Source organism: Panthera leo, chromosome B3, assembly GCF_018350215.1.
Source record: "Panthera leo isolate Ple1 chromosome B3, P.leo_Ple1_pat1.1, whole genome shotgun sequence".
Lineage (NCBI taxonomy): Eukaryota > Metazoa > Chordata > Mammalia > Carnivora > Felidae > Panthera > Panthera leo.
This window is the reverse complement of record NC_056684.1, coordinates 73,300,294-73,311,813: the sequence shown is the minus strand read 5'-3', so window position 1 is coordinate 73,311,813 and position 11,520 is coordinate 73,300,294. Positions and strand designations below refer to the sequence as shown.

Sequence of the window (11,520 nt, the reverse complement as noted above, 5' to 3'; positions counted from 1 at the left end):
CCAAACTGCCCCACGGCCGCCTCTCGCCTCCAGTCGGCAGGTCTCCACCTCCGGGCCAGTTACCACCAGCACCACCCTCCCCCTCCAGCGCACCAGAGATCCCTGCGCAGACACCCCCGTTCCTCCTGCACACAGCGCTCCGCCCCTCCCGGAAAGTAGATCCGGCCAGGCAGACAAAAGTTTGGGAGAGAAGTTCGGTCTGTGCTGAGTGTGAGAGTGAGGGGGGCGGGGGCCGAGGAGAGTGGGGCGGCAGGGCGAGTGGACGCGTGAACAGACAGACCTGCGGACGGGACAGCTGCGGCCGTAGGCCCTTCTAGCCCCGCTTAAGCCCTGATGCGCGGGGGGAAGCAGCCCCTCTCGCTGGGGGATGCTGCGGGATTCCCGGTGCCGGGCATCCGGGCCGCCCGTTAAACCCGTGTGCCTACCCCGTGCCCCCGGGGAACCGGAGTCCGGCCGCTGGGAAAGAGAAGCGGCCGCAGAGACGCTGCAGGGTGCCGGGCGGGGAGGGGGCTGGAGGCCCCAGGCCCGAGGGCATGGAGCGGTTAGGGGAGAAAGCCAGTCGCCTGCTGGAGAAGTTAAGACTCTCGGACTCCGGCAGCGCCAAGTTCGGCCGCAGAAAGGGTGAATCTAGCCGGTCTGGATCTGATGGGACCCCCGGGGCGGGCAAGGGGCGTCTGAGTGGGTTGGGGGGACCTAGGAAATCAGGGCCCCGTGGAGCTACTGGGGGACCTGGGGATGAGCCGTTGGAGCCAGCCCGGGAGCAGGGCCCCCTGGACGCTGAGCGGAACCCGCGCGGCTCCTTTGAGGCGCAGCGCTACGAAGGCTCCTTTCCTGGGGGACCGCCTCCCACCCGGGCCTTGCCTCTACCTCAGTCATTGCCCCCCGACTTTCGGCTGGAGACCACGGCCCCAGCTCTAAGCCCCCGCTCCAGTTTCGCCAGTAGCTCAGCCAGCGATGCCAGCAAGCCGTCCAGTCCCCGGGGCAGCCTGCTGTTGGACGGGGCGGGGGCCGGTGGAGCCGGAGGTAGCCGACCCTGCAGCAATCGTACCAGCGGCATCAGCATGGGCTACGACCAGCGCCACGGCAGCCCCCTGCCCGCCGGGCCATGCCTGTTTGGCCCACCCCTGGCTGGGGCTCCGGCGGGCTATTCCCCTGGAGGGGTGCCGTCCGCCTACCCGGAGCTCCACGCTGCCCTGGACCGACTGTGCGCTCACCGGCCGTCGGGATTCGGCTGCCAGGAAAGCCGCCACTCGTATCCCCCGGCCCTAGGCAGCCCCGGGGCTCTAGCCGGAGCCGGAGTGGGAGCGGCAGGGCCGTTGGAGAGACGCGGGGCGCAACCCGGACGACACTCGGTGACCGGATACGGGGACTGCGCCGCGGGCGCCCGATACCAGGATGAGCTAACAGCATTGCTGCGCCTGACGGTGGGCACGGGTGGGCGAGAAGCTGGCACCCGCGGGGAACCCTCGGGGATTGAGCCGTCGGGTCTCGAGGAGCCGCCGGGTCCGTTCGTTCCAGAGGCCTCCCGGGCCCGGATGCGGGAACCAGAGGCCAGAGAAGACTACTTCGGTGAGTGAGACAAGTGGTTAGGGATGGGACGGGACCCGTCACAGCATTCGGTTCCCCACTGCCCCGACGGCCCCAGTTGCCGGCGCCGGGAAGTCGGAGGCGGAGACGCGGAGCTAGAAGAGGCAAGAGGGACTTCCCCTTTCCACCAGGTCTCAAATGGACCAGGGGCTCCTTATTCATGCTACATTCACCCCCCTGATTATGATCTCGTGAGTTCCAGTTCTTCAAGCTTTAGAGCCTCGGTTTTTCGCTGTAGGAGGCCTCGTGGGGAGGGGACCAAGTGGGGAGTGAGAGCATCCCCCATCTTGCTCCCCCCTAGGCGGCGGTGCCCCTGCAGGCTTCCGCGCGCCGCGCCCCCACCCCGGCCCAAGCTCCGCCCGCAGGAATTCGGGGAATGCGCGGGTGGGGGGCGGGGCGGGCGGGCCGCGTGCGTGCCGGCTCCTGCCCGGGCGCTCCAGGTGCCCGCGGGCGGGGCCGGCCGCGCGGCACGGCGCGGCGCTGGGCAGAGGGTGGAGTGCGGTGGGGGGCGGGGGTGCTGCTTGCTAACACACGCGCAGCCGTGGCCGCGGTCGGGCAAATGGAACCCGGAGAGAGTGTGAGGCGTTCCGGGACGGAAAAGCGGGGACCCTGCTACTGGCTCGTCCCAGTCCTGCTGGCTTGCCTGCGTGCGTGGGCATTTAAGCGGAGATCTGGTGGTGTCCGCTTCTATTTTCCCTATCTTCCGGAAGTCAGGGCAAAAGCCATGACCACCCGTACACCAGCATCCCTAGCTGGTTAACGACCCTGTGTTAACTGCCAGAAATAACCTGGCCTTCAGTTTGGGGCACAACCTCCTCAGAATTCAGGCTGGAAGTAGCACGTTCTTTCCTGCTGCTGTTAAGGAAACCTGGTCGCTGTTTCTCTCCCCCACGCGGTCACCTTTAAGAAGTTTTAATTGATTATAAGTCACAGCTACCGGGGGATATTGGGGTCTTAAAGGATCTTTTTAGCTAAGACCCACAACCACCACTTCGCTGCAGGAAGAAATGCTGATATGGTAGGAAGAGCAGAAATGGAGGGCTGTGGGCCTTTTCTCACCTTTCTCACCATCCATGTTCCTGCGCTGGACCCCATGCTCTAGATCTCTAGATCTCTATGGTTAGAAAGAAATGCGGCCGGGGAGAGGAACCCAGCCAAGGAGGGAAGGTTGAGGAGGAGGTTGAGGTAGCAGGGCTGCAGTCTGGAAGGGCCCTGCCTGGTTCAACCCTCAGTGTTCCCATCCTGAGAGAGGAAAGCTGTAGAGTAGACAATGGTTTGGTCAACGGAGACAAAGCGACAGGATCCTTTTAGCAGTTTCCTTTGGGGGCCTGTGAGAAGTGGCTGTTGAGTGGAAAGAAGTCTCTTTGGCTAAGCCATCAGAGTTAAAAGGAAGAAAGGAGCTTGGACAGAGTGCAATAAAATGGCAGGAAGAACCTAAGTGTGGATATACTGGGTTGGAGGAGGTGAGGCGGACATGCCTGAGCAGTATGTGCCAGTCTTCCCATAATGTTCAAGGCTTCCCAAAGAAATGGTTCTGACGGGCCCCCCTGGCATGGCAATCTTGGAGCAGATGTTCACTCTTATGGGCATTTCGACCCTAGAGGTAGGGGCCTCTTCTTCCTGAGAGTCAGGTTGCCTCCTCTGACAGAATCCCCAGCCTGACTGTACCCTCCTACTCTGGCCCCTAGTTAGGGGCCCTCTTCCTTGGCTACAGCCTTGCCCAGCTGCCAGAGGGTGGGAGCAGGACAGGCCTGGGCCCATCAATCGCTGCAGCTGCTGCACGGGCTCCCAAGCCCCTGGGCAAAGACTGGGATGGGCCCCAACAGGCAAGGAGTATGGCAGTGTGCCGAGAGGGAGAGGTGGGGCGGGGTGAGGCGGGCCCGTTGGGATCTGCTCCCCAAAGACAGGCCCTAGCCCTCACTCATGGGCCTGGAATTGGGGAGTGGAGGGAGGGAAGAACACACCCAGGAAAGGTGGGTGCCAGAGCCAGGTGTATGTGTTTTAGGGGGAGGGGTGTCAGAGAAGAGCAGTTTAGCTCTATTCCTCCCAAGATCGATGTCTGGGAGACATTAGGGATTCTGTCACCCTTCCCCCACCTTCCTATGCAACTTCCAGTCCCTGGAACACACCCTACATTCTTAGCAGCCACCTCCCCACAGGAGTCATGCTCACATGGTCCCCTCTGCACAGGGCCCTCTGCTGAGCCATATCCTTCTTTTCATCCTTGAAAGCCTGGAGGTGTGGAGCAGTAAGAAGTCATTCTGTAGCTGAATAGCAGCTCATTTTACAGATGGGGAAACTGAGGTCCCAGAGAGGCTTTCTGGACCTGGCCTACTTTCTCTAGGAGTCCACTGCTGAGACATTATGGACTGGCATATCTGACTCCTTGTCCCACACAGTGCAACAGGGGTCATATCCTAGCCTATTAGTCTTTTCTTCCTGACAGAACGTAAGCATTTATTTGAAGGCCAAGGACCATATCTTTGACCTTTTCCAATCTTCCACAGTTTTGGACATGATGTTTTTCGTAGGCACAAACTAGATGCTCAGAAAATATCTGTTGATTAATCACGTAAACAAGAATGGGTCTGCTCAGCCAAGACCTTTTTGCATCCCATTTCTCGTTATCCTCTCTTCCCAGGAGGGAGCCCATCAAAGGAAGGCTGAGACCACTGGTCCTCTGGCACAATTAGGAAAGAATAGTGAGGAAAGATCCCGAATCTCTCTGGTTTTGAGCTGAGGGCATAGGGTGTGATGCTAACAACCTCTTCTCTCCCCTCAGGCACCTGTATCAAGTGCAACAAAGGCATCTATGGGCAGAGCAACGCCTGCCAGGCCCTGGACAGCCTCTACCACACCCAGTGCTTTGTCTGCTGCTCCTGTGGTGAGTGTGTCCCCTAGGCCTTCCCGCAGGGGCTGGGGCCTCAAGCACTCCCCACATGCATCCACACTCACAAGTGCCTAGGGAAAGCAGAGCTTTTGCCTCTTCACTTGCTCACACAGCAGCTGTCAGGTGCCCACCATATGTCTGGGTGTCCATTGCTGCCCCGCCTTTCCTTCTCTGTGCTTTACCTGACTCTCTAGTCCCCATATTGGGTCTGCTTTCTGGAGTGAGTCCTCCCTTCCTCCATTCAGCCTCTTTCCTCCCCTGTGTTCCTCCCTCTTTCTTCTGCCTCCTTGCTTGCCCAGCCTGGACTCCAGCCCGGCCTCAGCCTCTCCTTGGTGGGGTTTGGTCCTGGGCAGTCTGAGTTGCCTGGGGCGACAGTGAAAGACTGGAATGTGGGAAGGGTGGGGGTGGGCTGGGGAAGTTGGGAGCCATGGGGGGCGGAGAGAGGGGTTTTCTCTTGGCTGGTCAGAGTTCAGCCACCTCGCTGGAGTGCAGGCCACAGGGCCATGCCAAGCTGATGACATCACGCTCCAGGAATGCCCGCTGCTGTTAGCTCAGGAGGCCCGCCTGGGAGGGGGGGGTGCTCCCAGTGGCCTTAACTCCCCGGCCCTTCCCTCACCTCCCTCATTACCCCTCCCCACTGCTTGCCCACTCTTGATTCCTTTGCTAAACCTTTAATCTCCTATCTCTGCCTGTCTGACTCCAGCACTCAGCTTTTCTCTCCTTCCACCCCAATCCTCACCCCCCCCCACCTCTGCCTGGTTCTCTTAGGTTCATCTATCTGTCTGTCCTGTTTGTAGGGCCTTTCCTGGGTATGTCTCTTTCCTTCTTTCTACCCCTGCTGTGTCTCATGAGTTTCTAAGTCAGCTTTTCTAAACCACTGGACAGAGGTGGAAGTGGAGATTGTGATCAAAAGAGGGCAGAGGAAGTGGCCAACTTGCCCATTCTCCATCCTAGGTCTCACTCCTACCCCCTCTCTGACAAGTTAGACACCCTGGAGCAGTTCCTAAGTATTGATCACATGTTTTGTCTGCTCACAGAAGATCCTGGATTCCCTGGGTTCCTCTAAGCTTGGGGTAGCAGTTCAGTACAGCGGGAAAGGGAACTGACTTTGCTCCCAAGCAAAGCACTTTGTCCCCAGCAGTAACGCCAGTATGTCCTGACCTGCCGAGCCTGTCCCTGGAAAAAGACAGACAGGGCTGGGAGAGCAAGATGGCTGTCCACAAAGAGGCCTCTAGGTTGAAAAGTCTCAGAGGGCGAGGCCTGTGACAGTGTGACCACCTCTGTGGGCATCGTCCAGCACCTTGTTCAGAGTTCCTTTACCTTGTGCCCCAGCCTGTGGTTGGCTTTGCTTTCCCTGGTGGCTCCACGTGCACTGGTGGGGAATGTACTTGTTTAGGGAGGCCAGGAAACTAGAAAACTGTTGAGGAGGCAGGAAGTGGAGAAGCAGTGAGCAGAGGAGAGGGGAAGCTGGCAGGAATGAGACCAAAGCAAATTGGAATTGCATCAGATGGGACTTTTGTGTAGGGAGGGAGGACAAACAGCAGTTAGGAGCATAGGCACTAAAGTCCAGACTTAAACACATAATGTGACATTGGAGAGGAGTGACCCTGGGGCAGGGAAACCCTGTACCTGGACCCCGGGATGGCCTCCAGTCCTTTGTCTTCTGCTTCCAGGGCGAACTTTGCGCTGCAAAGCTTTCTATAGCGTCAATGGCTCCGTGTACTGTGAGGAAGATTATCTGGTGAGTGAGGGGTCCCCTGGGCCTGGACTTGGCTCCCACAGTGGATTCCCTTCTTGGTGGTCCATTGGGGTTCCAACCATCAGGTCATTCTCTACTTGTAACACCCTCCCTTGGTCTTTTCTTTCTCTGTAGTTTTCAGGGTTTCAGGAGGCAGCTGAGAAGTGCTGTGTCTGTGGTCACTTGATTTTGGAGAAGGTAAGCAAAGTGTCTTCATCTGAGACTCTCTATGAGCCTGAGGGGCCGAGGGGTAGAGCCAGGGGATAGGTGGTACTGAGAAAGGTGGAGGGAGGAACCGTATCACCACATGAATCACTTTCATCTCATTCTTCCCCAGAGCAACTGTTTACAGTGGTGTCCCTCTGCCTGTGGGGTCAAGTCTGGACCCCTAATCCTGCCACCCCAGGCTTCTGTAACCTAGTCTTTACCTAATTCTGCAGGCACAGCCAGGCCCTCCACCTGAGCAAGGGGTGTGGGATGCTGGGTCTTAATGTCCTTCCTGCTACTGACTGGGATCAGTTAGAACTGAGTTGTTCTTTTTTAATTTAAGAAGGAGGGATAGGATTAGATCAGAGGTCCTCAACTCTAGCAGCCTAGCAGATCACCTGGGAAGAAGTAAAGAAAATACCAGTGCCTGAGTCTTCATCAGAGACTGAGATGGATACTTTTGGGATAGGACCCAGGCATTGATGGGTATTTTAAGCTCCCTGGGTGATCCTAATATGTAGCCCCGGATGAGAACCACTGGCCTGGATGCTAAGAACTTGTTCAAGGTTTCTGCCTCTGTTTTAAGAGTCCTGGCTTCCCTCAGATTACGTAGCATTGTTCTGGGAGGATAGCAGGGGGTTGGATGGGGTTGGGGGGCAGCAGGAAGGGCCATGGGTAGCTGGGTAACGGGAGAGCCAAGATCGGAGGGAGACTGATTTTCCTCCCACTCCATGAGCCAGATCCTACAGGCCATGGGAAAGTCCTATCACCCAGGCTGCTTCAGATGCATCGTTTGCAACAAGTGCCTGGATGGCATCCCCTTCACAGTGGACTTCTCCAACCAGGTGTACTGCGTCACTGACTACCACAAGTGAGTCTACCCCCTTGGGGTATGGTGTGGAACTGGGCTCAGGGATTCTCCAACCTTAATTCATCTCTGTCTCTCTTTTTCAGAAATTATGCTCCTAAGTGTGCGGCCTGCGGCCAACCCATCCTCCCCTCAGAGGTCAGTATGTTTGGGTTCTCCTGCGGGGCAGCCAGTGCCGCTGCCCCTGGGAAGGGGATGGGACATAGGGCCTGGCTTCCCGCGGGAGGCGGTGGCGCTGAGGAATGTACTCTGCGAAGATTCCCGTGTGACTCTGCTCTCAGGGTCACCACCCTGACCCTAACATCCGGGCCTGGACATGTCTGACAGCCTCACTGGGCCCAGGCTTCATCTGGTCTCTCCCAGTCCAGAGGAGGAGACTTTCTTCGAGGTCAGGGTCACCAGATTCCAGAGGTAGGGGCTGGAAAAAAGGTGGGAAGAATCCTTAGGGCTGGTAGGAAGATGTCAGCAATGATTTATGCTGTGTGTGCGAAGCATTTGCCTGGGGAGAGAAGCCAAAAGCCAATGAGATATCAGATCCTGTTGGATCTCCTTGTCCCCAGCTTAGTTTACTTTACTTATGCTGCCTGCCCCCTTTCCCTCCCTCTGCTTCCCTCAAAGCTGGGAGAAGTAGGTAAGGCCAGAGCTGCTGGACAGAGGGAAGACAATGAGAGGACATGCCTCCTGGAGGCAACCCTAAGAAAGGGTGGGGGGAAAGTTCTGGTAGGATCTGCAAAAACCATCTCAAAGCCGCAGATGATTGCAGAGAGCTCTGTCTGGAGGCCTTTGTATGATCTTCCCATTGGTGTGGGAGGGGCCCATAGTAGGGAAGGTAAAGTTGGGGTTGTCATGCTGTGCTCATCCCAAGCTTATCCCATGGGGGTCTGCATCATTTCAGGGCTGTGAGGACATTGTGAGGGTGATATCCATGGACCGGGATTATCACTTTGAGTGCTACCACTGTGAGGTGAGTGTTGGGAGCCAGGGCTTCTGGAGGAGAATGGGAATGGGGCTGGGGGGTGAGGCATGTCCCTAAACTGCCTGCAGGAGAGGTCTAAGGCATGGAAACCAGGAAGGTGCTCTGGCCTATCTCCAGTGTGTGTGTGTGTGTGTGTGTGTGTGTGTGTGTGTGTGTGTGTGTGTCTGTCTCTCTCTGTCTCTCTCTCTCATCCTCCAGCCACCCTCTCTGGTCTTGGTTGTTTAGTCCTTTCTGAATCTGGCTTCCCCAGAGGCAAGACTAAACTAGGGACTCCTGGTAACTGCTGGAAATGGGAGTCTGACTCATTATTTCTGCTGTAGCAGCGACACCTGCTGTCCCGCTGAGGTATTTTCTCAGGTTTCTTCTCTGGGAGTCTATCCCTTCCAACCCCACCTCCTTTCTTCCAGTCATTAGGAGTCTGGTGTGGAGCAAGGCAGACTCCCAAGATGTCTGAGGTGCCTAGGCTGAGGTAAACTAGATGTCCTTCTTCCCTAGGACTGCCGGATGCAGCTGAGTGATGAGGAAGGCTGCTGCTGCTTCCCTCTGGATGGGCACTTGCTCTGCCACGGCTGTCACATGCAGCGGCTTAATGCCCGACAGCCCCCTGCCAACTATATCTGAACTGCAGTCGCTACTGCTGCCTTCGCCACCATTGACAAATTCCTCTGGCCAGAGGGCCCCTCTGAGGCCAGCCGAGGCAAGGAACGCACTCCCAGGCCGGGAAGAAGAGCCCTCTGGGGAAGGCCCCAAGGGCCAGAGACCCAAAGATATGACATTCCAAATGGATTGTGGAGAAGGAACCTTCCAATTGCCATGGTGGGGTGACTGGCTTTCTTTCCATGTGTGTAGCCTGTGCTGTAGCGTGTACTCAGGCACACACTGCAGGCGAGTTCCAGTACTTTCTAAAGGTCTGATTCTGGTCTGTATCTCCAGTCTATGATTATGCATAAGTCAAGTGATGTTCCAGCTTTGGATTATAGGAAGAGAGGACATCATGAGCACTCCTCACTCTTTTGTACCCCTCATGTGGGTCAAGTATGGGGTCAGCAGGTTCTTACCACAGTGTCTTTGTATCTGGATGAAGAGATGGACACTAGACCTTATTAATGAGTTTTTTTCTTGGCCACTTTCTCCCTATAGACTAGGAGCACTGCTCACCCCTCTGCTGGGAAGGGGGACAGCTCTCAGTGGGCCTGTTGCCTGTATTGCCTATTTCTCAGGGACTCACGTGGGCCTGGGAAGGCTAGGTGGGTGCCCATACTTGGTTCCTCTTCTCCTCAGTTGGGGAAGTAATGAGTGGGTCCTTGGGGGTGGAGGTGCCAGGTGAGACATGTAAGAAGTGTCAGGCCAACCGCGCTCCGTGCACATGCCCAGGTATAGGTGCACTGAGACCTCCAGCCCAATGTAGACACACATAGGCACATTCATAGACACACTGTCTCACTCCCTTCTTCTCAGGTCACTCTTATCCAGTTCCCTCATAGTCACTCACCACTCCAGACCTGCCACCTCTCAGAGGAATCTAGGATTATAACCACTACAACTCCCAAACTCTGAGGTTCTGGGGAGCCAGAGGGGCAACACACTTTGATCTGGTTCTAGTCGTTTGGCTGAAATCGGTTTACCTAAGGTAGATTCCCTTAAAGCCAATTCGTGGGAGACTTGTATGCTTAAAGTTTACTTGTTTTGGGGGGGGCGGGGAGGGTGCAAAAAAGGTGGTTTTATTGAAAGCACGGGAATAGGACCCATGGGCAGAAAGAGCTGCCAAAGTTTACTTAATGACCAGTTTGCCAAAAGCTCAGTCCCTTTGGGGTATTTTTATAGCCATTTAGGTGTTTCGTTGTTATGTTTTGGGTGTTTTCAAGATTTACATCTATTCATCCAACAGTACTTCTGAATTATTGTCAACAACAAATTTATCAAATTTGCAGCACTTTGTAATGTTGAGATTGCTTCCTACCTTTATGGACATTTTCCTATGTTATCTACTTTTCAAACACTTTTCTAAAAAGTTTAAAGTTTCTAGCAATAAATATAATTGGTATGGACATTTTGTGTATCATTTTTTTGTGTTTCTTAATTCAATATTCCTTTACAAATTAGATGCCTTGGAAAATGTAATAGAGCTCAATATGATTTTGATGCTTTGGCCTAACTTCTACATTCCTGCTGTTAAAAATGCCAATATATTCTAAACAAATGAGCAGGCATGTGGCATGTTCAGTTGACTAACAATTAAAGGTTATGTGGACAACAACAATAAAAAGTGAAAGGGTAAATCTGCTAAATCCTTTTGAAATGCTGCAGATTTGATAAATATTTATTTTAGACTAATTGTCTGTAGGTGAATTGGTTTTCGGCAAATTAATCTGATAATCTTTAATCCTTAGTCTTCATTCCCTGTCACTTAGAGTTTCATACTAGAAATGGTTACTCCTAAGAACAGAAGTTCCGCGTTTAGGGGTTATTCTAAGGTGACCATGCCAGCCAAGCTGGGGTTGCAGAGGAGAGGCCTGTGCATGAGGGTGTGAGGGGGAGTAAGAGCTCACATTCATACCCCTGACTGCAGAGGGGATGCACTTTTTTTGGAGGGATAAATGTTCTGATAGGTTACTTGATCTACAGCTGGGATTGCTTCTTCTGAATTATTATTATTAAATAAGTGAATACAATGACGCTGACTGGGCAATTTTCTCACCAGGCTGCTCCAGGCCTGGGAAATCCAGACAAGCATGTATACCTTTACACCCATCCCTTCTTTGACTCTTGGAGGTCGTGTCCACTCTGACCTTTGGTTTCTTACTCTGATTTCAGCCTCCATCTTACTGGCTGATTCCTTTCTGGGTCTGTGCTCCTCTGTGCCAGCCCCAAGGCTCCCCAGGACTCTGTTCTTGCCACTGGGGCTACTCCCTTCCTCCATCCTGAGAAAAGACAAGTGCTAACAGCTGATGAGGACAGGCCCAGGGAAGGCAGGCTGTGGCAGAAGATCAGCCCCAGCCACCTCACGTTGTCACTGGCAGGCTCCCAAGTGTTCACTGCATTGCAAGACCCCTTCTTCCTGTTTCCCAGGAGACAGCTCTACCTGACCCATTCTATTTAATATTTACAGCTAATAGATTCGTGGGTGCTGCAAAGGACCCAGGAACAGGTAGACCTTGTTTGGCCAGCTTACTGCCTGGTTTTCATCAATAGCCACTAGGCCTGAGATGGGCAAGGGGGAAATGGGAGAGTCTTGGATCTTTTTGGTGTCTCTA

General features: G+C 54.8%; 1 protein-coding gene across 1 annotated transcript; it reads left to right on the top strand.

Annotated features, from left to right (window-relative positions):
* Positions 1-57: 57 nt before the first annotated feature.
* AJUBA (ajuba LIM protein) lies at positions 58-10,935 on the top strand. Its single transcript, XM_042942712.1, has 8 exons — positions 58-1,569; positions 4,370-4,471; positions 6,151-6,218; positions 6,351-6,413; positions 7,163-7,293; positions 7,377-7,428; positions 8,186-8,254; positions 8,762-10,935. The coding sequence occupies exons 1-8, from the start codon at positions 534-536 to the stop codon at positions 8,885-8,887; spliced, it is 1,647 nt and encodes a 548-aa protein (XP_042798646.1). The 5' UTR covers positions 58-533; the 3' UTR covers positions 8,888-10,935.
* The last annotated feature ends 585 nt before the right edge of the window (positions 10,936-11,520 follow it).

What these genes read in the sequence shown, in the direction of transcription:
- AJUBA (XM_042942712.1), top strand. Translation starts at nt 534, where the DNA reads ATGGAGCGGTTAGGGGAGAAAGCCAGTCGCCTGCTGGAGAAGTTAAGA. An exon ending in ACTGTGAGGAAGATTATCTG is followed by an intron (nt 6,219 to 6,350) that starts GTGAGTGAGGGG and finishes CTTTCTCTGTAG; the next exon opens with TTTTCAGGGTTTCAGGAGGC. An exon ending in TTGAGTGCTACCACTGTGAG is followed by an intron (nt 8,255 to 8,761) that starts GTGAGTGTTGGG and finishes CTTCTTCCCTAG; the next exon opens with GACTGCCGGATGCAGCTGAG.